General features: G+C 39.4%; 1 protein-coding gene across 2 annotated transcripts in view; it reads right to left on the bottom strand.

Annotated features, from left to right (window-relative positions):
- dchs1a (dachsous cadherin-related 1a) overlaps nucleotides 1–24,564 on the bottom strand; it is a 127,583-nt gene that overhangs the window by 11,640 nt on the left and 91,379 nt on the right. For both annotated transcript variants that reach the window (XM_083547709.1, XM_083547708.1), the window contains 9 exons: nucleotides 18,706–18,894; nucleotides 17,106–17,337; nucleotides 16,533–16,769; nucleotides 15,112–16,146; nucleotides 10,628–10,803; nucleotides 9,463–9,559; nucleotides 7,888–8,045; nucleotides 4,897–5,743; nucleotides 1,835–2,074 (listed from right to left, as the gene is read on the bottom strand). In XM_083547709.1, the coding sequence (XP_083403835.1) occupies nucleotides 1,835–2,074; nucleotides 4,897–5,743; nucleotides 7,888–8,045; nucleotides 9,463–9,559; nucleotides 10,628–10,803; nucleotides 15,112–16,146; nucleotides 16,533–16,769; nucleotides 17,106–17,337; nucleotides 18,706–18,894 (3,211 nt within the window). The remainder of the gene's footprint in view (nucleotides 1–1,834; nucleotides 2,075–4,896; nucleotides 5,744–7,887; nucleotides 8,046–9,462; nucleotides 9,560–10,627; nucleotides 10,804–15,111; nucleotides 16,147–16,532; nucleotides 16,770–17,105; nucleotides 17,338–18,705; nucleotides 18,895–24,564) is intronic.

The raw sequence follows: 24,564 nt of genomic DNA on the forward strand, positions 1-24,564 counted from the left end.
TAAATAAATAGCGAAAAATCTAATCAGAGGCCAATTAAATGCCAAAAAATCAATAAAATCTTATATATACTATAATCCTGACTTTTTTCAGGTTTCTATAATCATTATTCTCAGGCTGCATGCCACAATTGCCGTTTGTCACGAAAACGGATAAACACAAGTGCCGTGCTGGATAATTTCCATTTATTTTTTATTTGTTGTTTATACTGCTGTATTAGCAAGTTGGCGTTACTGGCTTTCCCCTTGTTTTTTTGAATGCCAGGTTGCGTGCTACAAGCAAACAATCTGGCAGAGCTTCACCTGTTTTCCGCCCTAATCGTTCCCGGGGAGTGGGTATATAATTCTTCTTTTTTATTCGCTCCTGAGTAAGGCTTAGAGAATGCAGCCCCAACTCCGCCAAATCCATTACCAACAATTAAAACCAGCCGCTGGTATTCGCATGCGTAGCTCAAGCAAGCATGACAGAGACGTGAGAGGAGCAATGACGCTAATAAACAAAAATGCTTGCCCCGTGCTTGACAGGAGCATGACGAACCTCCGATGTGTAGGGAAGGTTAAATTGACAGCAGCTGAGCAGATAGTATGGTATGGTTTCAGTTAACACGGGACAAAAATCAGGATGTTTGTTTGAAATCTGTATAAAAATGTTTAATTGGAGCTACATGAGACTACAGAAGGCAGCAATACATAGTAGCTGGCACTGCTACGTCAACTGCTGTGTGTCGCTGGAATGTATGTTTTTTTTTAATGATGCTTGATTTGTTTAATTTGAAATTTCTTTATATCATATATAATAGTCAATATACTGATTTGTACGATGGAGTTTTGGTGCCACGTTTTAAAAATAGAACAATCTATGATTGGTTGTAACAAGTCGTAACAATGCAAGATTTAAATCGTAATATCGTGAGAAAAAAAATCTTAATATCTTGAGCAACAACATATCCTCTTTGAATAGCATGCAGACATAACCATCTATATTCTCTGAATCCACCAATGGTCGCCATTTCCGACTGCACAAATGAGGCAATTTCCTCAATAACTTTCTTTCGGCTTCTCCCATTAGGGGTCGCCACAGCGGAACCTTCCTAACGCAAACCTCCCCAATTTATCCGGGCTTGGAGCCGGCACTGAAAGTGGCTGGGGTTGGTTCCCTGACCAGGGATTAAAACCCGGGCCGCAGTGGTGAGAGCGCCGCATCCTAACCACTAGACCACCAGGGACCCTAGGCAATTTCCTCATTGATGGTCAGATTTTTTTTTTACTGAATAAATTGTGTCCTACATAATCGCTGCATTGTCTGTTTATTATTTATAATCTGGTGCTGATGCGCCAAAAGACAAAGAATTTCCCACATTTAAATCCTTAAATAAAGTAGGTATATTTCAAACTTATTCTAATAATTTTTTTTTCTAAATATTTCTACTTTATTTTAATCATTTTTTGCATATTTTACCCTTTTAATTTTTTTTTTCTTTTTTTTGCTACGACTTTAATCTAGTAATCTTGGATATATATATATATATATATATATATATATATATATATATATATATATATATATATATATATATATATATATATATATATATATACATATATAAAAAATTATTATTATGGTGATGCTAAAACGCTGTCATAAAATTGTAATAATGTCATTAAAAATAAATAAATAAGTAAATAATAAAAATAATAAAATAACAATAATAAAGAAAAATAAATAATACAAAGAAAATAAATCCTAAAACATATTGAAAAAAAAAAAAGAATAAATAAAGTAGTAAAGAAATAATAAAAATAAAACTTTTTAGTGAGCTACAGGGTTACGCCTTACCTTGATCCAAATCTAATGCTGAGACAGCCAACACGGTGGCTCCTGCTGGCTGATTTTCAGTGACGAAAGCCTCATATACACTTTCTTCGAAAATGGGCGTTTCGTCATTCACATCAATCACCTGCACTGTCAGCTGCTGAGTACTGGACAGTCGGGGGGCGCCGTGATCCTCGGCTACTACAGTCAGATTAAACTGGGCCTGTTCTTCACGGTTAATAGGCTTCAGGATAGACAGAGACCCTGTGGGAGAGCGGACCCATGTTGAGACTTTTACAAAGCACACCAACTTAATAGCTTATGTAAGGACATTTAATACGATTTCTTTTGCAATCCTTAGTCGATAAGGTTGTTTTCCTGCCACTTTAATACTTAATGTCGATCCCAATTTACATTTCCTGCACATAGTTAGCTGCTTGCATGCGATGCTCCGCCACGTTCATAAAGTTAAAGAGCACACATGGCGAGCCAACGCCTTTCTGTGGTGCACAAATAAGATGAGAACTCAGACAAGAAGGCAAGCCTTCTCTACCTGAATGCGAATTATGTTGCCTCTGTAACAGCCGGCGGTTTTATGAGTTTTTTCCACAGTGAGCATTTCGGCGCTGGGAGGGAGAGAGCAAAACACGAGCTCAAGACACGCAACAGCTCTGCCTGGCGTGCCCTGCTTAAATTAGGGCTGCCCTCGCCGGGATGCCAGCATAGCCCCAACACCCATTGATCTGATCTCTATTTCACGCTTTTGCACAACCTGCCACACCCGTTTAGCCGGGCAGTGGCGATCAGGATCACCGAAAGCTGTTTTCCTTCTGATCTTGTTTCTAGCGAGTCCCTGACTAACAGTCAGCTGAGATTCCCTTGAGCCATTAATCTGGTTAGAATTACCAGGTCAAATAGATGTAGCCTCGTTGGCTCGGTGGTGATGCATCTCAGCGTAAGAATCTCCCTTTGCGTTTATGCCGGAATGGGGTTAGTGCTGGGAAAGGTTTCAGAATTTCTCATCTTTGAATGAACCCAAACACATTACATTGACTTACAGGGCAAGTCAGTTCGTGAGAAGGACAGTGAGGATGTTATAATTTGGAAAAAATGTTCGCAAAAAAAGACAGCGATTGTAGTGCAAACAGCGTCTGAACCCACATGGCATACAGGCTTCTGCACATGTTTGAACTGTTGCCATATTTGTGCAGTCATCAGACTTGTTAGTTCAGTGCCTGGTGGAGCTCACAACAAAGCCTGCCGGAGGAGAGAAACACGCCGCTCTGTCTGTCGGTCGCTCGGTTTGTCTGGAAATAAACATGCAGTAAATAGCTACCAGCAGTGTGAGGTATGATGTCTATGCTCTCTGCTCTGCCTCATGACATGGTTCCAGTGATGTAGTACTCGAATCCTGGACTTGGACGCTTTCCATATGTAGACATCGACTTCAGGTTGTGGGGCTTGAACGTGTTTTACTAAGTTTCACATGCTGTAATGTGTAAAATCCTTAAGACTTCCTTAAGTTTTCACAATTTTGAACTGCATGGTACTAAAATGGGTTTAGATATACTTATAATGAGATCTGGCTGCAATTATTATATATATAATAATTTAAAGGTTTCACAATACGGGTAATGACAGCAACTATTTCTATTGAAATCTTTTTTAGACTATATTTTGCATACTTGGGAACTGACTCAACTGTTAAAACATTACGACTTGAGATTTGGACTTAGAAGAAAGCTACAATGCAAACCGTTAGATGTTCAGGTATGTACTATAGTCTCGGAGTCACTTACAGCGACCAGGCATAACTTTATGGCCACCGATCAGCAACAGCATCATGACCACCTAACTAATTTTGTGTCGGTCCCCCTTTTGCTGTCAAAACAGTCCTGACCTATTGAACATTGACAGCATCAACTTCTTCAGTCTGTTGGATCGGACCACACGGGCCAGCCACGTGCACCAATGTGTCTGTCATTGAGTCTGTAAACGAGATCCAGTCGCCCACTGTTCCTTCTTTGGACCTCTTTTGATAGATAGCAGTCGATGACCCAATCTTCTAGCTATCGCAATTTTGGTCCTAATCAAACTCGCTCGCGTCCTTATCCTTGCCCATTTTTTCTGCTTCTAACTCCTCAACTTTAAAGACAAGATTTTCACTAGCTGCCTAATATTTCCCACCCATTAAAAGGTGCAGTGTTGAAGATATAATCAGTGCTATTCACTCACCAGTCATAATGTAATAATATCATAATGTTATTTCTATTCGGTGTGCATGTACACACACAGTGAGTAGTTTGAATGAACATTTGGGACACATGTACATCAAGGATCCCCACCATGAACATCACCTCCACTAACCATACCCCTTTCAAGCATGTTGCATCACAGCTGTGAGGAGAGGTTTTACTTTGTACTGCATAGAAATGGATCTTTCTCTAGTAAACCTTTTATTTGGGTCAAAACCATGGTTGACCCTGAGAATCTTCCTGGAACACTGAACGTGAGGGATGCCAAATGTGCACACACCGATACATACTTATTCAACAATGAGGCAATTTAACATTGAAAATCCTCTATTCCATTTGGGTGGTTGGAGGAAACTGGAGAACCCAAAGAAAATGCATATCGACACAGAGAACATATTTTAAGACAATAACTGAAGTTCTGGATCAAGCTGGGGACTGGAGCTAAGATGGGTATGATGATTTAGTGGTAGCTCAGAGGTTAAGATGGTGGACCTCTGATGAAAAGGTCAAGAGTTCAAAACCCAACACCACCAAGCTGCCACGGCAGACATTTAACAATTGTATAAATAAGATCAATGTAACTCACTCAGGATAAATGCGTCTGTTAGATGCTGTAACCGTGGAAACATTACCTTCTGTGTACATGTTGCTTTGTCAGATGATACATATTAATTACTAATGTTGAATTTAAGTGGAATTTACATGCATTGCAAAATGGAACCAAAATCCCAAAAAGGACACATGGCACTGAACTTGTATCTCTTAATTACCTGTAATTTAACAACACTGTATTGTGTAAAATAGATTTTTAGCTTCTTTAGCATGTCTTACCAGTATTGGGGTTGATGCCGAACTTGCCCTCTGTATTGCCATCCTGTATGCGATAGGACACACGGCCGTTCTCAGCCTGATCCAAGTCCTGAGCCATGACGTACAGCAGGACAAATCCGACCGGCTGGTCCTCAATGACGCTGACCATAGTTGGTGAGGTAAACACGGGTGCGTTGTCATTGACGTCCGTAACAAAGATCCGGGCGGTTACCTTACCATGACGTCTCTGACTAATATCAAGAGCTGAATCGGTGGCTTGAACTACCAGAAGAAAAGAAGAGATGTTCTCATGATCCAGAGTCTTAACCAGGGTCAGAACACCGGTGCTGGGATCCAGTAGCAGAAGGTCTGAGCTGCTGGGCCACTGCTGAATAACAGAATAGCTCAGATCACTGTTTGGGCCACTCCCATCTTTATCAGCAGCCTGGAAAGTGTAGATAGAAGATCCGGGCTCCATGTTCTCAGGCACCACAATGGTAATTGGATCTTCAGGAAACTGGGGTGAATGATCATTACTGTCCTGCACATCAATCTCCAAAGTGACAAAATGGCTCCTAGGGAGCGTTGTGGAGAAATTGTCCACTTCAATCTGAAGCGTGTAGCGAGATGCACGCTCAAAATCTAGCTCACAGGCCAGATACACGTCCCCAGTTTGGCGGTCTATTACAAAGGTTCCATCCCGATCTGTACCACCTACTACCGTGTAGGTGACCTGACCCGATTCAGGGAGCGACTGAGCATCCGGAGTTCGCACAGAACCTATGATTAAGCCTGGCTTTGCTTCCTCCACTGGGTTCAACGAGATGGAGACCAGGTTGGAGGTGGTTTCCTTATTAGAGCTGATAACCTGCAAAAAACATTTATAAAATTTTTTTAAATTAGCTTTAGAACTGAGTGTATACTTTCTATTTTTATAAAGTAAAAATTATTCACAAAATGTATTATTTTTTAAAGTATAAATCAGTAAACTCAAACCACTAACATCTTGAGGACATTTTTCTTCTTGTTTCTTGAATAATTAATAATAATAATAATAATTATAATAATTATTATTATTATTAATTATCATATTATTATCATAATAATATGATAATATAATAATATTAATAATAATTATTATTATTAATACTATTACTACTACTAATAATAATAATAATAATTAATAGAATAGAAAAAAATAGAAAAAAATGCATGCTTTCTATACTACATTTCCATGACATGGTTCATGCTTATGAGAAATGAACAGAAAAGAAGACAGATAGATCCATATACAGAGCCACAAAGGCTCAAGGAATGAAGCCCACAAGACCAGACGGTCAGACAGATGGGCAGACACCGGCGTGAGCAGACAAACGAGCAGACAGACGGAGAGAGGATGTGGTGCCTGTTTGAGTTAGGGTCTGAGACTCACCACAGTGAATAAATCAACATGGGACTTGCCCAGAAATCTATTACTTATGGCATTCTATTAGGACAGGAAAGATGGGTTAAGATGTTTGGGGTTTGGGGGGAGGGGGGGTAAGGATGTGATCCGCAACACAGGTGCTCATAAATGAACCATTGACTCCCCACATACTTCCCCTTTTTTCTCCACTGGCAGCAAAACAATTCACACTGAGCCAGAATTTCTCCTTAAACTTAATATGACACTGGAGTAATTAATTCCATGTTAGGTAACAAAATTCACCATCTAGAACATGAACATGAGATCACTTCCTTTCAGGGAATTAAACCGATGACATCCGAGAGAGCAGACTTAATGGGCTCTGGCGAAGGAGCTCCCTTTAATCTGGTCGCGTATCAATTATCAGCCTCAGTCTTTGTTTTGGAATGTATATTGGGGGAAAAATGAAAAGATTCAAACAAATAAATAAATCGCACAGCGTCGGATTTTCCCAACGTTTCCAAGCCGAGATTTACTACTGCCTCTGTCCCCATCGAGTCTGTTTCAGTTTAACTCGGTCATAAATCATTATCTTCATCAAACGTCTCAGGGATATTTCGACGAGGAACTTTTTCACTGCTCAGGAAGCTACTGAACTCTGAGGTAGAAGAGCCCAGGCACATTTTCAACAATACATCTGAGAAATGATTCCCTCAGTTCTCAGAACTTTCGCACAAGATCGTTCAAACAGTTGCAAACAACTGCTGGCATTAAAAAAAGAGAGACCCTCGAGAGACAGCTACTGGTAAACACATCTTTCCCCGGACATAAAATGTGTCTTTTTCTTGGCAATAGATTCCAGAAAAGCGGAAAGCAGATAAAAAGAGCTGATTATCACTTATTATACCTCGGCGGTGCTGAATTCTCAAATCGTATCGGTCAGTAAGTGAATGCTTTTCTTTCACAGTAGCTTTGAAAATAGTGCAGCTGCAAATCACATATTACTCTGAGAGCTATTAATATAGTTTCTGTAACACAACTAAACATCCTAATATAAACTTTCTTTCGGCTTCTCCCGTTAGGGGGCGCCACAGCGAACCATCCGCATGTTTGATTTGGCACATGTTTTTATGCTGGATGCTCTTACTACCGCAACCCTCCCCATTTATCCGGGCTTGGGACCGGCACTAAGGCCTGTGCAACTCTAATGGCTGGGGTTGCTTCCCTGACCGGGGATCGAACCCGGGCCGCAGCGGTGAAAGCGCCGCATCCTAACCACTAGACCACCAGGGAAACTAAACATCCTAATATCTAAAGTGCAATTTAGGGGTGTCAATGAGTAAGGATTTACCTACACAAAACAAACAAAAGTCAAGTCTTGCCTATAGTCGATTTTGTTTTTAGAAACTGCCTGTTAAGTGAGAGACAAAACTGACAATACCTTTTTATATTTTTAAAGTTAAAATCAAAGGCATCTGCAAGAACATTCGTAAAACGATTCCTCATAACATTTCAAAGCCACGATGTACAAAACACGATACGAAGATACAAAAGAAAATGTATAAAAAAACATAATGGTTTGACTGAAACAGACTGTGATCGCTTACCTGTATTCTCAGGGTGGCTGAGGAGCTGCGTGGAGGTGAGCCACGATCTGTTGCCATGACGCTGAAGGTATACTCAGGCCTCTCAGCATGGCTAAGAGAGGAGGACGAGTGCAGTTCTCCGGTGATGGGGTGCAGAGAGAAGCGTTCGGTCCTGAGACCTGCAGTGCAGACGCATTAGAGTTTCCTATCTTAGTTCTTTGCAAAGTGTTTGTATTTTTGCATGAATTATGTTTATGTATAATAAGATTACAATAAATATTTAACAACCAGGCATAACATTATGAGATTATTCCATTATAACCGGTGAAGTGAATAACACTATTCATCTCCTCATCATTGCACTGTTAGCGAGTGGGATATATTAGGCAGCAAGTGAACATTTTGTCCTCAAAGTTGACGTGTTAGAAGAGGAAAAAAATGGGCGAGCGTAAACATTTAAAGTTTTAAAAGGGCCAAATTGTGGGTCAGAGCATCTCCAAAACTCTTGTGGGATGTTCCCGTTCTGCAGTGCTCAGTATCTATCAAAAGTGGTCCAAGGAAGAAATAGTGGTGAACCGGCGACAGGGTCATGGGCCGTCAAGGCTCAATGATGCAAGTGAGGAGCGAAGGTTGGTCCGTGTAGTCCGACCAAACAGACGAGCTCCTGTATCTCAAACTGATGAACAAGTTCATGCTGTTAATGCTCAACGGGTCAGAACTGTTTTGGCAGCATAAGAGGGACCAACACAATATTAGGCAGGTGGTCATAATGTTATGCCTGAACAGCGGCCATGAAGTTATGCCTGATCGGTGTATATACTGCAAGTGGGAGCACATGGACACATGGACTATTAATGTTCAATTCTGCTTTTCAATGTGGATTCCATATGGGATTTGATAACCAACATACAGATCTAAACAAAGGTTTCACTTCAGATAGACACGAGTAACAGATAAGCCATGTTAAAGCCACAAGTATGCCAAAAGTATGTGGACACCTGACCATCACAGCCATAATGGGTTCATCTCACAAAGTCTGAAGCATACAGAATGTCCTTGTATGCTGCAGCATCACAATTTACTCTTATTGGAACTAAGAGACTTAAACTTGTTCCAATATGTGCCTGTGCACAAAGCAAGCTTGATAAAGACTTGGTTTCCAAAGGTTTGGATTGAAAGACCTGATTTCAACCCTACTAAAGACCTTTGGGATGAACTGGAACACTGAATGTCTAACAACAGTGCCTGACCTTACTAATACTCTTGTGGCTGAACGATCACAAAAATCACAACATCCCTGCTCCAAAATCTGGTGGAAAGTCTTTCCAGAAGTAAAGGTTATTATTACAGCAAATCTGAAATAAGACGTTCAATAAGCACGTATGATTGAGAAGGTCAGGGTTCCACAAACTTTTGACCAGGTCCATTTGGAAGAGCCAAGTTTCCAGGCTGCTGCTTAAAGTAGGATTATAGACTCTCTATGTGAACAGAAGGAAACCAATTTAAAAAATCCCACAACCAATATATTTTATGTGGCACAGTATATTGAAAGCGAGATCCCACCAATCCACATTAAAGCCAGAATGACTCTTTCACCTGACAGTGAGTAGAAAACGGTCCCATTTTCTCCTTCATCTGGGTCTTTGGCAGTGACGGTGCCCAGTAAAACACCTGATGGCTGTCCTTCCATAACCTACACACACAATAAAAAAGTACAGTATATAATACATTTTCTATTCATAAATTTACTCACAAATCATAAATATTACTCATGCAGTAATATGAATTCATAGCAAAAGTGCATTTATACTGAATTTTGACTCTGCTTGGATTTTGTGTGGGCAAAAAGTTTTAGAATGAGTGCCAGAGCTAACCGCAGATGTCTAGATATTTAGAATAATCTCACCCTCATGCCCCATGTCCAATATCTATCTTTCTAGTACAATATACATACATATAATACTGTCTGTCTGTCTGTCTATGTGTCTATCGAACTAACCATCTATCTATCTATCTATCTATGTATCTATCTATCTATGTATCTATCTATCTATCTATCTATCTATCTATCTATCTATCTATCTATCTATCTATCTATCTATCTATCTATCTATCTATCTATCTATCTATCTATCTATCTATACATCCATCCATACATCCATACATCCATACATCCATCTAGTATCCATCCATCCATCCATCCATCCATCCATCCATTTATCTATCTATCTATCTATCTATCTATCTATCTATCTATCTATCTATCTATCTATCTATCTATCTATCTATCTATCTATCTATCTATCTATCTATCTATCTATCTATACATCCATACATCCATACATCGATCTAGTATCCATCCATCCATTTATCCATCCATCCATCCATCCATCCATACATCCATCCATCCATACATTCATCCATCCATCCATCCTATTATCCATCCAGTATACACTACAATATACATATACTACTTAAATGCCTTCCTCGAACAACTATGAATATTGATATTCATACAAAATCCCCAAACCCAATTTTTTCCAATTGAGTAACTACAATGAGTAATTCAGTAATCAGCAGCAATGTCCAACTTGCACAAATTCACCCACGTAGGTCAGAAAACGTAAGGGTGACCTTACAAAAGAAAATACGAGCTCATTCTAAAGAAATGCACACAAAAGAATCCCCTCCTCATTGTATCATTATCCCAACTGACACATTGACTTCCACGTCACAGTTTTACTACGTCTACTGTGCGTACCTGCATGAGAAGATCTCTGCGGGTGAAGTAGGGAGCGTTGTCATTTTCATCCAGTACTGTGATGAAGGCTGTTCCAGTGGCACTGCGAGGTGGAGTTCCACTATCTTGTACGACCACTACCAATTGGTAGCTGGACTGGTGCTCTCGATCCAGCGCAAACCGAGTGCTGATCTCACCTGCAGACAGGGATGTGAATGGGTGAATGACTGAAAAGTGAAACAACAAAGCCAGCATACAGACACATATTCGAGTACCAGGGCAACATACAGTAATGGTTCCTTTTATTTATTTTCATTTTATCATGTTCCAAATGTATTCAGTACATTTAGGTTTACATTTTCTCAGTGAAAGCATCATACAGCATACTTTAACAGATGCCAAAATAGCACTGGCAGGTGGTCAGGGCCAGCAAAGCTTTCTCTGTTGGTCTAAACAATTTCTAAGGCACTGACCTACATTTACAACCTAAATTCTAATATTTGTTTCATGAAATTGTATTAATTTATTCCCAACAGTTTATTCACTTCATTTCGTAGCGTTTATTTTGGCTACACTGCTTCCAGAACGTGGATGTGGATGTTAGATTTCTTGTACAATCAGATTTCAGCCTCAATGTGCTGCCATGTCAAATTATGACTATACATCATTGTGAGTAGGTTGTATTTAATTTGCATTTTACAGTTTTTGTCATGGTATTAGACAAATATTAATTCTGAACTGCTCCAGATACAGTAGTTGCACAGTTGTGGTTGTAGTGTTGAGGTTTGGAGTCTTAAATGGGATTCTTGCATTAGTAAAATGGATAGATGGTTTCTATAATTGCGACGTGATAGTGGTGGTATTAAGAGGTGGGTTAAGTCTGGTAAATCCACACTGAAGGCCCAGGTACCAAATGTACTCCCCGCCACTGCAAAGTATTACACACTAGAAAATCTTTTTTTTTGGTAAGATTTACACAGCCAGTCTAAATATACAGTTTTTTAAATGTTGATATTTCTGTAACGAGAGATTTAACACTGTTTTGAAAGGGGTCTTTAGTGTCAGCACTTTGGAACAGGTCAAGTGTAGCTGTTAATGGACTTACTGCTTATAGCTGCTGTAAAATATTTAATAATAAGTACAAGTTTTTATTGTGGAGGTTCCACAAACTAAAACGCACTTATAAATGGATTAAAATCACATTATGTAACATCATGTAACATGTAATTATTGTTATTTATTTATTTATTTATTTATTTATTTATTTATTTATTTATTTATTATTATTATTATTATTTTTTTTTTTTTTATTATTTTATATAATTTTTTTTTTATTTAACTGCATTTGCCAGATGCCCTTATCCAGAGCAACTTAATATTATTTTTTAAAACTAATCACTTGAGGTTTATGGGCCTTGCTCAAGGGCCCAACAGGCAACTTGGTGTCCTGGGATTTAAAATCATGACTTTTCGAGCAGAAGTCCAACATCTTAACTGCAGCGCAACCCCTTTCATTTAATTCCTTTTATTTCTGTAAGAGACATTACAGTATTTAATCATTAATTATTTTAATGTTACAATACACTCAGCTGCATTCCATACTTTAGGTAATATATCATGTATAGATGTATTCATTTTATGAAATCTTTGTACAAATGTCAAAGATTTGACAGTTCCTGCTAAATAAATGCTATTTTCAAGGTGGTAAATAAGATAAAAAATAAAAAAAAGTAATCATACATAACGTATGAATGTTCATTGATTCTGTTGTTTTGTTAAATTATCAATTATGACAGATTTGTACCACAATATTCATTGGACAATTTGGTTATTAGAAGCCTTTTTAAAATCTTTTAAAATAATAATAATTTCTAAAAGTCATGAATGCACAGAGATAAAAAAAAAGAGGGAGGTAAAAATATATAAAGTTCAAAAAGGTGAAAAAAGAAATTGGGACCGATAAAGAGGCTGTATGAATAATCTGACTACAGACAGCAGAGGCCAGAAAAAATTACAGTGGCAGAAAGTTTGGATGGCACAGATGGGCTTTCCCAGCTGTTCCTGTGATTTCCCTCAGTACTGCCAAGGACAGAATCGGAAACTAGGAGCTGTTGGAGATTCCTCTACCTCTTACATGGAAGAAATGAAAGGAATCAAACACACTAAGTGTAATTTATTCCAGTAAAGATGTATTACATTCTTCTATATTATCTGAGGAACTGGGCCATTTATCAGGTTGCTAATGATTTTAAATTTAATTTACTAAAACGTTTGTAAAGAAGACTAGAAAAGTAGAAGAGACTAGAAAAGAAAAAAAATGTATATTCAACTGAATTAAATGAATCTGATTGTGTTTCGAGCTTACTGACCATCGAGCTTTGCCACAGAATGTTAACGTTCTACTAGTGATGCATCATTGGCATGATTTTAAGACTAAGTACATGTTTTTTGGTGTCAATACTGATATAGAAATGAGTACCCTACTTAATATTGTGAATCATAGGCATCGTGCTACTGGTGTCTTAGATCGATTTACATTACACTACTGTATATTCATTCATTTCATTTTTTTTCTACCGCTTATCCGTAATCCGGGTCGCGGGGGCAGCAGTCTAAGCAGGTCCCCGCCTTCGACTGCTGCCCAATCCTCAAAGCACCGTTCCTTACGGTCCCTCCTGCAGGTGGTGAGCCCACGGGAAGGCGGCCCCACGTCACTCCGACGTCACGGACCTTGATATTTCCCTAGTAAGGGACCCCCGGAGCATAGAGGGTTAAGGGCCTTGCTCAAGGGCCCAAGAGTGGCAGCCTGGCGATACTGGGGCTTGAACCCCAGACCTTCCGATCGGCAACCCAGCGCCTTAACCGCTGGAGCCACCACTCCCCCCACACTACTGTATATTCCACCCATATTTATTCTGTAAATACTGTATCGTTATATATCATACAGTATCATACAGACATTTATACTGTATAAGTACAAACACACTATATATATATATATAATGTTATTTGAGCATGTTGTCTACTTGACATGCACTGGATAATACATGTCAAGTATCTGTATTTGTACTATGCACTTTTTGCACAGTTATTCTGTATTTTGCACTACTATAATAACTTACACAGATATTATTTGCATTATTTCACTATTGCAAAGTCACTTTAAGTCTGGACTGGCACAGCACATGGACTATAATACTAGCACATGGACATTTTAATTTGTACTTCTTTCAAGTCAAGTTTCAAGTCAATTTTATTTCTATAGTGCTTTTAACAACAGACATTGTCTCGAAGCAGCTTTACAGAATTTTAAGAGTTAAGGTGAATGGTGTGCATTTATCCCTGATGAGCAAGCCTGTGACAAGGAAAAACTCCCTTAGATGGGAGTCCTGTCTGTTTTTTTCTTTTAATGTGTGCTTAACCTTTTTTATACTTTATAGTTATATTTTTAATATACTTTATTTTAATTAGGGGAGTGGTGGCTGCAGCAGTTAAGGCGCTGGGTTGCCGATCGGAAGGTCTGGGGTTCGAGCCCCGGTATCGCCAAGCTGCCACTCTTGGGCCCTTGAGCAAGGCCCTTAACCCTCTATGGAGTGACGTGGGGCCGCCTTCCCGTGGGCTCACCACCTGCAGGAGGGACCGTAAGGGACGGTGCTGTGAGGATTGGGCGGGGGCCTGCTTAGACTGCTGCCCCTGCGACCCGAATTACGGATAAGCGGGAGAAAATGAATGAATGAATGAATGAATTCATTTTACAATATTTTATTTATATATTCTATTTCTATCTATTTCTATTCTGTCGTAAAAAGCACTTCACTACATGTCGTACTTTGTATGAATGTGTATGTGACAAATAGAAATTGAATTTAAATTACAATATATACATTATTTTATTACCTACTGCACCTTCTGTACATTAATCACTCTTACCCCTGTACATATGGACCCAAAAACTGATTTACCACATTGCTATTTATCGTAAATAAATAATAGGTTTAACAAAGGTATAAAGGTTAAGTGCTTAGTTAGTGTTGTTCTAATATAAGATAAATTAATATTTTGTGATCCAATATTAGGTATAGGTATATATTTTGTAAACGTATTTATTGAGGGCTTTACTAGTAATGTAAATGAGCTGAATAGGTCTCACTGCTCGCAGAACTGAAGTGCTGAAATTCCAATCCCAGACAGACATTTGCTACCAGCTCACTTTGCAGCTCTACACCCACAAATGTGGATGCGGTCAAATCCACAACACCTTGCTTTTACTTAAAATAAATCTCAGAGGAACTGTGATTTTGTGTCATGTGTTCACTAGGATTTGATCCATGTATGGGTACACCATGCATTTGTAAAAGAAAAACACTTCCCTTTTGAATTTTACTTTCTCAAAATGTTCTGAGGCATTTTAGAAGAAAAGCCATAAGCAAATCAACATTTTGGTGGTTCAAAAAATTGGTTGAAGGACAGTAAAAAATATTAACAGTACAGTTTATGATGGTCACCTGTGTTCGAGTTGATCTGAAAATGGCGATCTGGGTGCAGGAGTCGATAAATGAGGCGGCTGTTGAGCCCGGCGTCTCGATCCGTAGCTGGAACTCGGCCAAAGCCTGACCCAGCAGGCAGGTTCTCTCTAACAGCCAGAAAAGCTCTCTCCTGGGCAAAGCGAGGCGAGTTGTCATTTTCATCGGTCACTGAAACACGTACCGTGGCACTACCGGTCTTTTTCAGCTGCCCATGACCTGATGTTGCAAGTACTGTGAGAAGGTACACCTCTTTAACCTCACGGTCCAGGGCACTCTTGACAAACAGCCAGCCACTGTCTGAGACAATGCCAAAACCGGCTGCGTCTCCATCTGGTTGCAGGTGGTAAGCCAGGGGGACAGTGGGGCTGGATCCGGAAGCGATAGCGCTATCTCTATTGAGTGCACGCACCTGCAGAAAACGGGTGTTAAGAGGCGTACCCTCCTTTAGCTCCACTCGGTAGCTAAGAGTGTCAAACACCGGCCCTTGGCTGTTCTCAGCCTGTACATGCACCACCAGGGTAAAGGTGGCACTAAGCTGAGGTGCTCCCATATCCTTTGCAAGAATCTGCAAATCATAGCGTGCCACTGTCTCATATGATAGACTTCCAATCAGACGAATTTCTCCACTGCTTCGGTCCACATTAAAGGTTCTCTGAGCACCAGTGGAAAGCAAGTCAAAGGTCAAAGCACCATTAGCACCAGAGTCAAGGTCTTCCGCTTGTATCTTGTATAACACAGTGCCCATTCTTGTATCATCAAGAAGAATCAAAGACTCGGAAGAGGATGGGATGAAGGTTGGGGGATTGTCGTTGACATCTAGCACTGTGACATGGACCCGGGTTTGACCAAAAGCTGGTGGGTTCCCACTTTGGGCCTGAACTTCCAGCTCTACAATGGGTTGGAGCTCATGGTCTAGTGGTAGACTTGTTCTCAAAACTCCTGTCTCAGGATCCACTGTGAAATAACCAGTAGGATCACCAGAGCAAATGGTATAGGAAACGTCTTTTGAGACCCCTGAAGGGAGACAAAGAGAGGTTGGAAATGAATGAGAAAGCAAATGAGAATACAAGAACCAGAGCCTGATCAGTCTACAAACGGGTTCAGAAAACATTTTGATGGACTACCTCTAAACGCCCAAAGACAATTTTCAAAAAAATTTAAGTGGTAAAATTCAATTTATGATTATAATGTCTAAATAAAGTGTGAACAATGGCCCTAAGCCTATTTTTATAAGTGGTGTAAAGAAAAAAACCCCAATGCGACCATTTATCACGTTCAATCACTTTGTCCGAAGGGACTTATGGGTCCTACATAGAGTTATATTATATAAGACTTACTATTGCTATGCCTACCCATGGAATCATACAGTTTCATCAACACCTTTTCCTGGCCTCACTTACCATTCTTGGTGCTGGCTCGCACAGTGCCCACTTGGGTCCCACGGAGGGCATCTTCGGACACAGTGAAGTAATACTGAGCCTGTTCAAACACAGGAGGTGCCACCAGACCAGCCACGATGCTGATGTTAACTTTGGCATTTACAGGAGCTGTGAGACCACCCCCGTCTTGGGCTGAGACCACCATGGCGATGACTGTGTTTGCCTTCCCATGCAGAGAGCGTGACAGTGAGATCACTCCTGAAAAATGTAAGAGCTTAATTAGCATGCAGTTCCAGCAACCTATAAGTCAACCTTCAAACAAGGCAGGCCTTAAAAATTTTCATTCAATATTTCTTAGCTCGCAGTCAAACTAGACCTTTGGGATGTAAAATTTCTTCCCAAGCCGTTCCTAATATGGCCGACATACAAATATGACAATGTTGAAATATACAAACTGTGTGTGTACACACCGGGCCTGCAAACTAGTCAGCAAAAGAAGGACCAACATAATATTAGGCAGGTGGTCATAAAATTATGCCTGATCAGTGTATATTCACATTATGTAAGAGTAAAGCTTAATAGTGCTCAGCTCACCAGTGTCTTTATTCAGGGTGAAGAAAGGTGAACTGCCACCGGGCGCCGTACGGTACGTCACCCTGCCATTCTCCCCTGCGTCGGGGTCGTGTGCTGACACCCGGATGACAGAAGTACCTGGACTGCTCTGAGTACTCAGACTCACAGCATAATGCAGGGGGTAGAAGGTTGGCGAGTTGTCATTAACGTCCACTAGGTCGACGTGGATGTAGGCAACAGAGCTCAGGCCACCCTAAGAAAAAAAATAAATCAAGCTCTATCTTCAATTGTTCAGTTCTTACTATTTCCAAACCCTACCCCTAACCTTAGTTTGACCGAAACAGCAAGACAAGGTGTATATATTGGAATAGCTAAAGTTCACCTCAGCAGAGTTTCCTGAAGACACAACCATTTTAACAGTAAAGGTAAATTGATAATTTCTCTAAAGACTTCACCAATCTGTCAGGATAGCATCACTAGTATGGTTATGTGCACAGTAGAAACTGCAAAGCCTTCTCATTTTAGGTAAGAATAAAAGCAAGAAGACAAGCCTTCAGCTTATTAAATATTACAGCTCTTTAAGGCTATACACAAAAAAATTGCTTAAACATGTCTGCTGTAATTTTCTTTAGCTGCTGCACAATGAAGTGTCATTTAGGCTGGCGTGGACCAAGATGCTGTGCAACTTTTAAAGCATTGCTATGAGACCTGTTTAAAGTTTCATCTCATGCCTTTAATACCCAGCCAACTTAAATGCAAAAAGACCCCAATGCGTTCTTAGCCAAGGAAGCTCTGGAATTAACAAGTCATGTAATTCTAGTTTTATCCACATTTCTCTTGTCATCCTTACTTCCATAATTCAGTTTCTTCCTAAGAACATGATAGCCACCAATATGGGAGACCAAAAATTAACAGATAATCTCATATATGCATGCTGCATACACTAGAACAAAAATTTAAGCCTTTATAAACATGACTGTTGGGAAAAGTTTTCTCAGATAGCAAAGTCCTTTAACGAACTATTGGATTAGCTAATGTTAGCTTATGGATGAAGGAATGACAGGATTTTATTGTAATATTCTGCCAACCAAGCTAATATTTAGGATTCTAAATATTTATAAATGGGATTATTTTGAAATCCTTTCAGATTAGCTCGTTAACATGGTTTTCTGGTGTAAGGACTAAAACATTTTTGAATTATTCATAAACTCAACCAATGTGACTGTTGTTCGAGTCAATGATTCATTTTTTGGACCTTGGCTTGGACCTTTGGACCTTGAAGTAAACTTCAAGGAATGATTATGTGTAAGAAACAAAAACTCTTTTTAAAAAACAAGTGCGTAAAGACGTCTACATCCTGTGATTCCCTCACACACATTAAATCTAAGATTTTGATCAAGTATTAGGCAATAATGTGCACCTAATCAAATCTCATACAATATCAGGTGCTGACTGTCAAAATGTCTTCAATGCTCCTAAACTGCTTCAAGATGCTGAAATTGGACTTGCGATCAAAACAAGATTGTTAAAAATACATTCAAGTTTTGCAAAAACAATATAATGAAAGTACAGATATTAAGCTGTGCATCTGCTATCGGTTGATGATGTCGGATTGACTTACCCCGTCCACGGCAGTGACCACAAAGTCGTAGCTGGCAGGGCCCTGGTCACGGTCCAGACTTGCAGTGGTGCAGATTTGTCCACTTGCTTTGTTGATAGTGAAGAGATGAGGGGCCAAATTGCCAGATCCAGAGCCAAAGGAATAGGACACAGAGCCAAACAAACCACCGTCAGCATCCCTCGCTTTCACCTAAAAAAAGCAGAGACTCAATAAACTCATCCCTGTGATCCAAATGCATTAAATGTATTTAAATGGCCTGAATCTATCATACAGAGTATACAACAGAGTATAGAAGTAGATATTTTTGAAAGCTGGACCACACAATCTTTCTCATCATTAACCCTGCATCATTAAGCAATTACGCTGGGCATTCATCTCTCTCCAAACTTCTCTATCCAGACACAAACTGATATGCACGAAGACATGAATTTCAGCCTCCCTGAAAGCAAGCAAAAAGAATATAATGACTTTTACAGACTTCGAACACAGGCTAGAAACCATGCCAGAGTGAGAGGGATGCAAGCGAGGCCTGAAGAGACATTTTATCTGGCATTTGCTTTAAAAGAAACTGCAATAACAACAATTTTTGTTGATCTGTTTCCAACTTTTCTGATTACTCAAAGCATTAAAAAAAACAGCGTTATTCATACTTTTTCTAATATTCTTTTTTTTTTTTTTTTTTACGACTGAAGCATACAGTTCACCCACTATATAAGAACAATACACATTCACATGCAATCAACAAGACAAAACCTACAAATCTAACAAGATTTTTCGGATTTACACAAACATATCGATGCAATTAAAACATTTACAGCTTAATGTGCTTCCCAGTCTACTTCAGGCCTAATGCTATTAGATTATACCCCACATGTACCCAATATATTTAGAACACAAGCCCATAAGCTAAAGAACAAAGCTCAGAACTGCAGGAAGATGAGCTCACGCAGCTGAGATGTTCCCCCTTTTAAAAGATGGCAGATCCTAAAGCTCTTTCAGATATTTTATAATCTATCAGGGGGGTGCTATATTAATAAACACCGCTTTACCACATGCTATGCCTCCCACGCTAACGTGAGAGAAGTCATAAACATGGTGACGGTTCCAACCTAAGGCAGCGAAGCGTTCGACTGAGGACGTGCCTCATGGACAAAGCGATTTTCCATGAAGACTTGGCTTGACTAAAGAAAGCACAAGGACAGCTCACTCCGCTCGAGGTCTCTATCTAGCAGAGAACATGAGCTCCCGCACAGCACTCTAAGGTAAACAGTTCTTTCTGGTCGCTGGCCCAATTGGTGACTACTTCAACTACTTGACACGAGATATTCATGGAGAGAAATGCACGCAGTTCAGTTTCATGTGTAGCAAGACGGACTTGTTTCTTTTACCGATGGGTCAGAAAATTGGCTCACTTTTTGTTTAAAATATTTATGATTCTATGGAACGATAATGTAAAGTGTTATTAGGTTACTGAGGGGGAAAGATTAAAAGGTACTCAGGACTGAAAGCTGAAATTGAAATGTCAGTTCTTGCACTATAGACAAAACTGCATCTAAGTGTTCAAAATAATGGCTGCTGAAAAATAGGAATGAAGTGGAGGACATTGTTACAAGGGCATGTTTAATTGTGTGATAAGATGCCATTTATTCAATTGACTGCCTCTGGATACTGAAGTGGCATCTAGAGTTCACTCACAGACACACACACACACACACACACACACACACACACACACACACACACACACACACACACGCACCCTTAAAGACCTGATCTTCATTGTCATAATGTATCCCAGAGCTATCCCAGGAATAATGGGGACGAGGTGGGCATACAAAGTGGTATCAAAAAGTTTCGAGACAAATGACAGCACAAGGCGCACCAAACTTTATAAGTCAGTGTGCCAAAGTACATCATCCTGTGTACATCAAGAGCTGTGCAACTGGTGCTATTCTGACCACATGCATACCCTGCCATCTTCTCACACGTGCGTTCTCACTTATGCTTCCACCCTACTCGCCAGACTTCATCCCAAAGATGAAGATCAACCCCAGTAGGTTGTTGTTTTGACACCACTGTGGAGATTCAACACAAATCGTAGAAGGTGCTTGACATGCTTCGAAAAGAGGACTTCCAGGACATATTTCAGAAGTGGCAGGAACACTGGGGGTGCTGTATTGCTTTGCAAGGGGACTATTTTGAGCGTGATAGTGTGTAAACACAGATAAATAATGTACGTTCTTGTATTTGTATTTGATCAAACTTGTGTTTGATACCACCTTGTACACCTTGAATGGGACGCCAGTTCAATGTACAAGTGGAATTTCAAATAGCTATTCTGGCAAATGGCAGGTTTTAAGAGGTAGAAGGAAACTTAAAACCTTGAGAAAACACCAAGGGAATCCCCACAGACACAGAACGAACAACTGAGACTCAACACAAGAGGTACCCTGAGCTGAGGATCAAACAGGGCGCCCAAAGATATCAACTATGCTACAATGCCATTCTCCTTTTTTTTTTTTTTTTTTTTTTTTACAGGGTGGAAACCTATTTGTGTGTACCAAACACTATGTCTAGGTTTAACCTCAGTACCCTGGACTCACTCAAATTTGGGCTTAAAAACAAGCTAAATACATGCATGTGTACTTTTTTTTAAAGGTCCGTTTGCATTTGCAAGCATAATACCAGACATCTGTCGGCCGGTTCAGAAGTTCACTAATGTCTCAATCGTAAGTGGGTCAAATAATCCAGAAACGTTTCTCACGTCTTCTTTGCTAAATTCTTACCTAAATCCTTGGTGCTTCACTTGCTTTTCACTTACACACTCAGGCTTAAACACACAACACATGCGTATATGTTTACAGGACAAGTTCATACAGTAAACCATTTCTGATCATATGTTCATACCAACAGGACAAAGGTTTTCTAACTAAATGGTCATTCAATCCTTCTCATTGCTGGTGTGTAATAGAGAGAGTGCTAATGCTGGACCCCTTCAAACAAGCAGCTGCTTCTGCTTTTTCTTGCAAGTGTGACAGAATGAGAACTCTATTAGAGAGGTGAGGGCAAAAAATGGCTGGAGGCTTAGTAATCTTAGAAAAGGCTGGACAGAGCCAAAGATAATGTACCGAGTCCTGTGGTTCATGCCCTGTTTCTCTTTTCTCACTGAGAAGAAACTGTATACTGCAGCTTGTACAAATGCATTGGCACTGAAGGGTCAGTGGTGTACGAGGATTTTTCAAGTGCCAAGAATTTGTTGATTGCTTGCAGGAAAACATTGTATTTTTATATCAGGCGGTCTTGAATCGAGGTTCTGAGAGTTTTAATCGGTGATTTGGCCGTATGTTCAATTGCCAAATGACATTGCATTATTGGTTTACTGCCTTTACTCTAAACAAACTAATTAGAAAAAACAAGTTCACCGCAATAGTGCCACTCTGCATCCAACACAAGCAGAATCTGAATGCATCAGCTACGTCCGATGGCCATTACCAAGCCCAGCCTGGCTTGACTCAACTTGGCCCATAAAAAAACATTGAGCCTCATTTATCACACTGGATAAAAACGAATTCAGGAATGTTTAAAAAATAATTATGGGATTCATGAAAATCCAATTTCCAGTTCTGTTTGTTACTGGAAGTCTTGATTTGTTATAAATGTCTAATAATTACAGCTTTTTCAGAAACGATTCTGTACGTAAATCGAGTAATGTGAATACAAACATGCATCAAGGTAAATTATTTGCCTTGATGCTTCATTTAGTTAATTTAACTACACACAGAGCACCGTGTTTCCCCACGGACCATCGTTACTGACGCACCACCCGCTAAACTCTGATGCGCTTTGGGGTTTAGAGTTCACTTACAGGTGCATACTTTTTCCCATCAAGTTTGTTTTTTCCTTGCCACAGTCACCCCATGCTTGTTAATCAGGAATAAATATACATACATTTAAATTAAAGTGAACTTTGTATAATTCTTACATTATTTAAAATTGCTTAAAAACAATGGCCATTGTTAAAAGTGCTTCAGAAATAAAATTTTATTTAATTCAAAATTTTATTCATATATCAGATATATCAGTTGGATTTTTTTTTTTTTTCGTCCACATTAAGGTTAATGGAAATGTATATGACCAAAATATTTAGTCATATTTAAGTACATTTCTATATTTTTTGAAGCAACATAGTCAAAATTTTACAAAAAAATTTTACACAAAAAAAATCCCACCACATTTTTCGGCACCTGTGTTACAGGGCGCCATTACTTTAGCTCCAATATAATATTTGTTGTGTGATATTTTCAGTAAGACTTCCATACCCTACTGTACTTATAAAGATTTAAATGTAAACCACATGCAACCTTACATCAGCGTAACAGAGGCAGTCAGTAGCTTTGACTTTGTGAGATTCTCAATAAGAGGAAATTGCAAAATACACACAACCATCAGAGGGTGGACTGGCACCATTTCAAAAATTACACGTACTCCCCGGGATGTAAAACAGAGCCCATTATGACACAATGCAAAGAGAATTAAAGCGCAAAGGTTTTTTTTTGCTGTTATTGCTGAAAGATTGTAATTGTACTTTTCCATGGAACACATCAGTGTGCTTTGTGCATATAATGTCATGAGTAGAATGTATACAAATAATGTAATGCCCACCCTAAGGGGTTAGTTTGAGAACAATGGAAGGCCTTTTTCTTTACCGTTATTCGGAAATATTTAACTGTAACCATTCCACCAAAGTTTAAAAAATTGTGATTTGCACATAGCGAATGTGTATTTCTTAATAAGATAGCAAGCTGTGAGACGCGATCTCTCAGAGGTTACGATTTTGGATTTCTAAACAGAAGGTTGTGAGATCAAATCCCAGTAACATCAAGGCGCCACTTCAGAGCCCTTAAGCAAAACCCAGGTATGAATAATAGTGTCGATCCAGTAAAGAATGATTGCAGAACATTTACATGTAGCAGATCCAGTCACATACAAACGTGCTATGAAATCTCTATTAATAAATAAATCAATACTGGTTCACTAGTTACAAATCTAGACTCAATATTAATCTTTTTCTCAGGTTAAGTAATGAAAGATCAAAGACACATTCTAGCACATTCTTCATTTTGAATGAATCTTATGAACAAAGCCAGGCTGGCTGACATTGGACAATGTTCTTCCCTATCTCAATATTGCTTTTTATTACAGCTATCGGTCAAATTCCTTGCCTCAGTACAAGCACTGAAATAATGAATGCATTTAAGCATGGATGGAATGATATATTAGACAAAAAAACATGACTTGAGATCGAGACTGCATAAAATGAGACTGAGAATTTTAAAAAAGCCAATAAAATGAAAAAGGTACCTGTGTATTCTGGTTAATGTTGATTAGTTGAAAAAAAAAAAAAAAGAAAGAATGAGCTATCGCAGCTGTTTTCTAGACTTTGCCTCTGTAACTCTCGCTTTCTCTGTCTCACTTTCTGGCATGAGATCAGAGAGGCAGAAAGTTGAGTCAAGGGGGATGCTAGGATACCTCCCACTGTCCGCAGCCTCCCTGACCGTCGACAGGAAGGAAAGCAGCAGGTCTCTGCAGCGGCTCAGAGCTATAGAACTGAAGCACTTCTGACACACAGCACACACACACACACACACAAAAGTGTGGGAGAAGGCTAAAAGAATTTGACAGAGGACGAAAAAATGTTCCAGCAAGACAATGAGAACATGAAAGCATAAAAAGTTAGCATAATGTGGACATAATAAACCCAGAAGCCTTTATTTAAAAAAAATATATATATAAATAAATAAATAACACTGGCTAAAATTATAAATGATTCTGTTATGCAGCTTGTAGATATGATAGGCT

The sequence above is a fragment of the Silurus aristotelis genome (genome assembly GCF_946808225.1).
Source record: "Silurus aristotelis genome assembly, chromosome: 8".
Lineage (NCBI taxonomy): Eukaryota > Metazoa > Chordata > Actinopteri > Siluriformes > Siluridae > Silurus > Silurus aristotelis.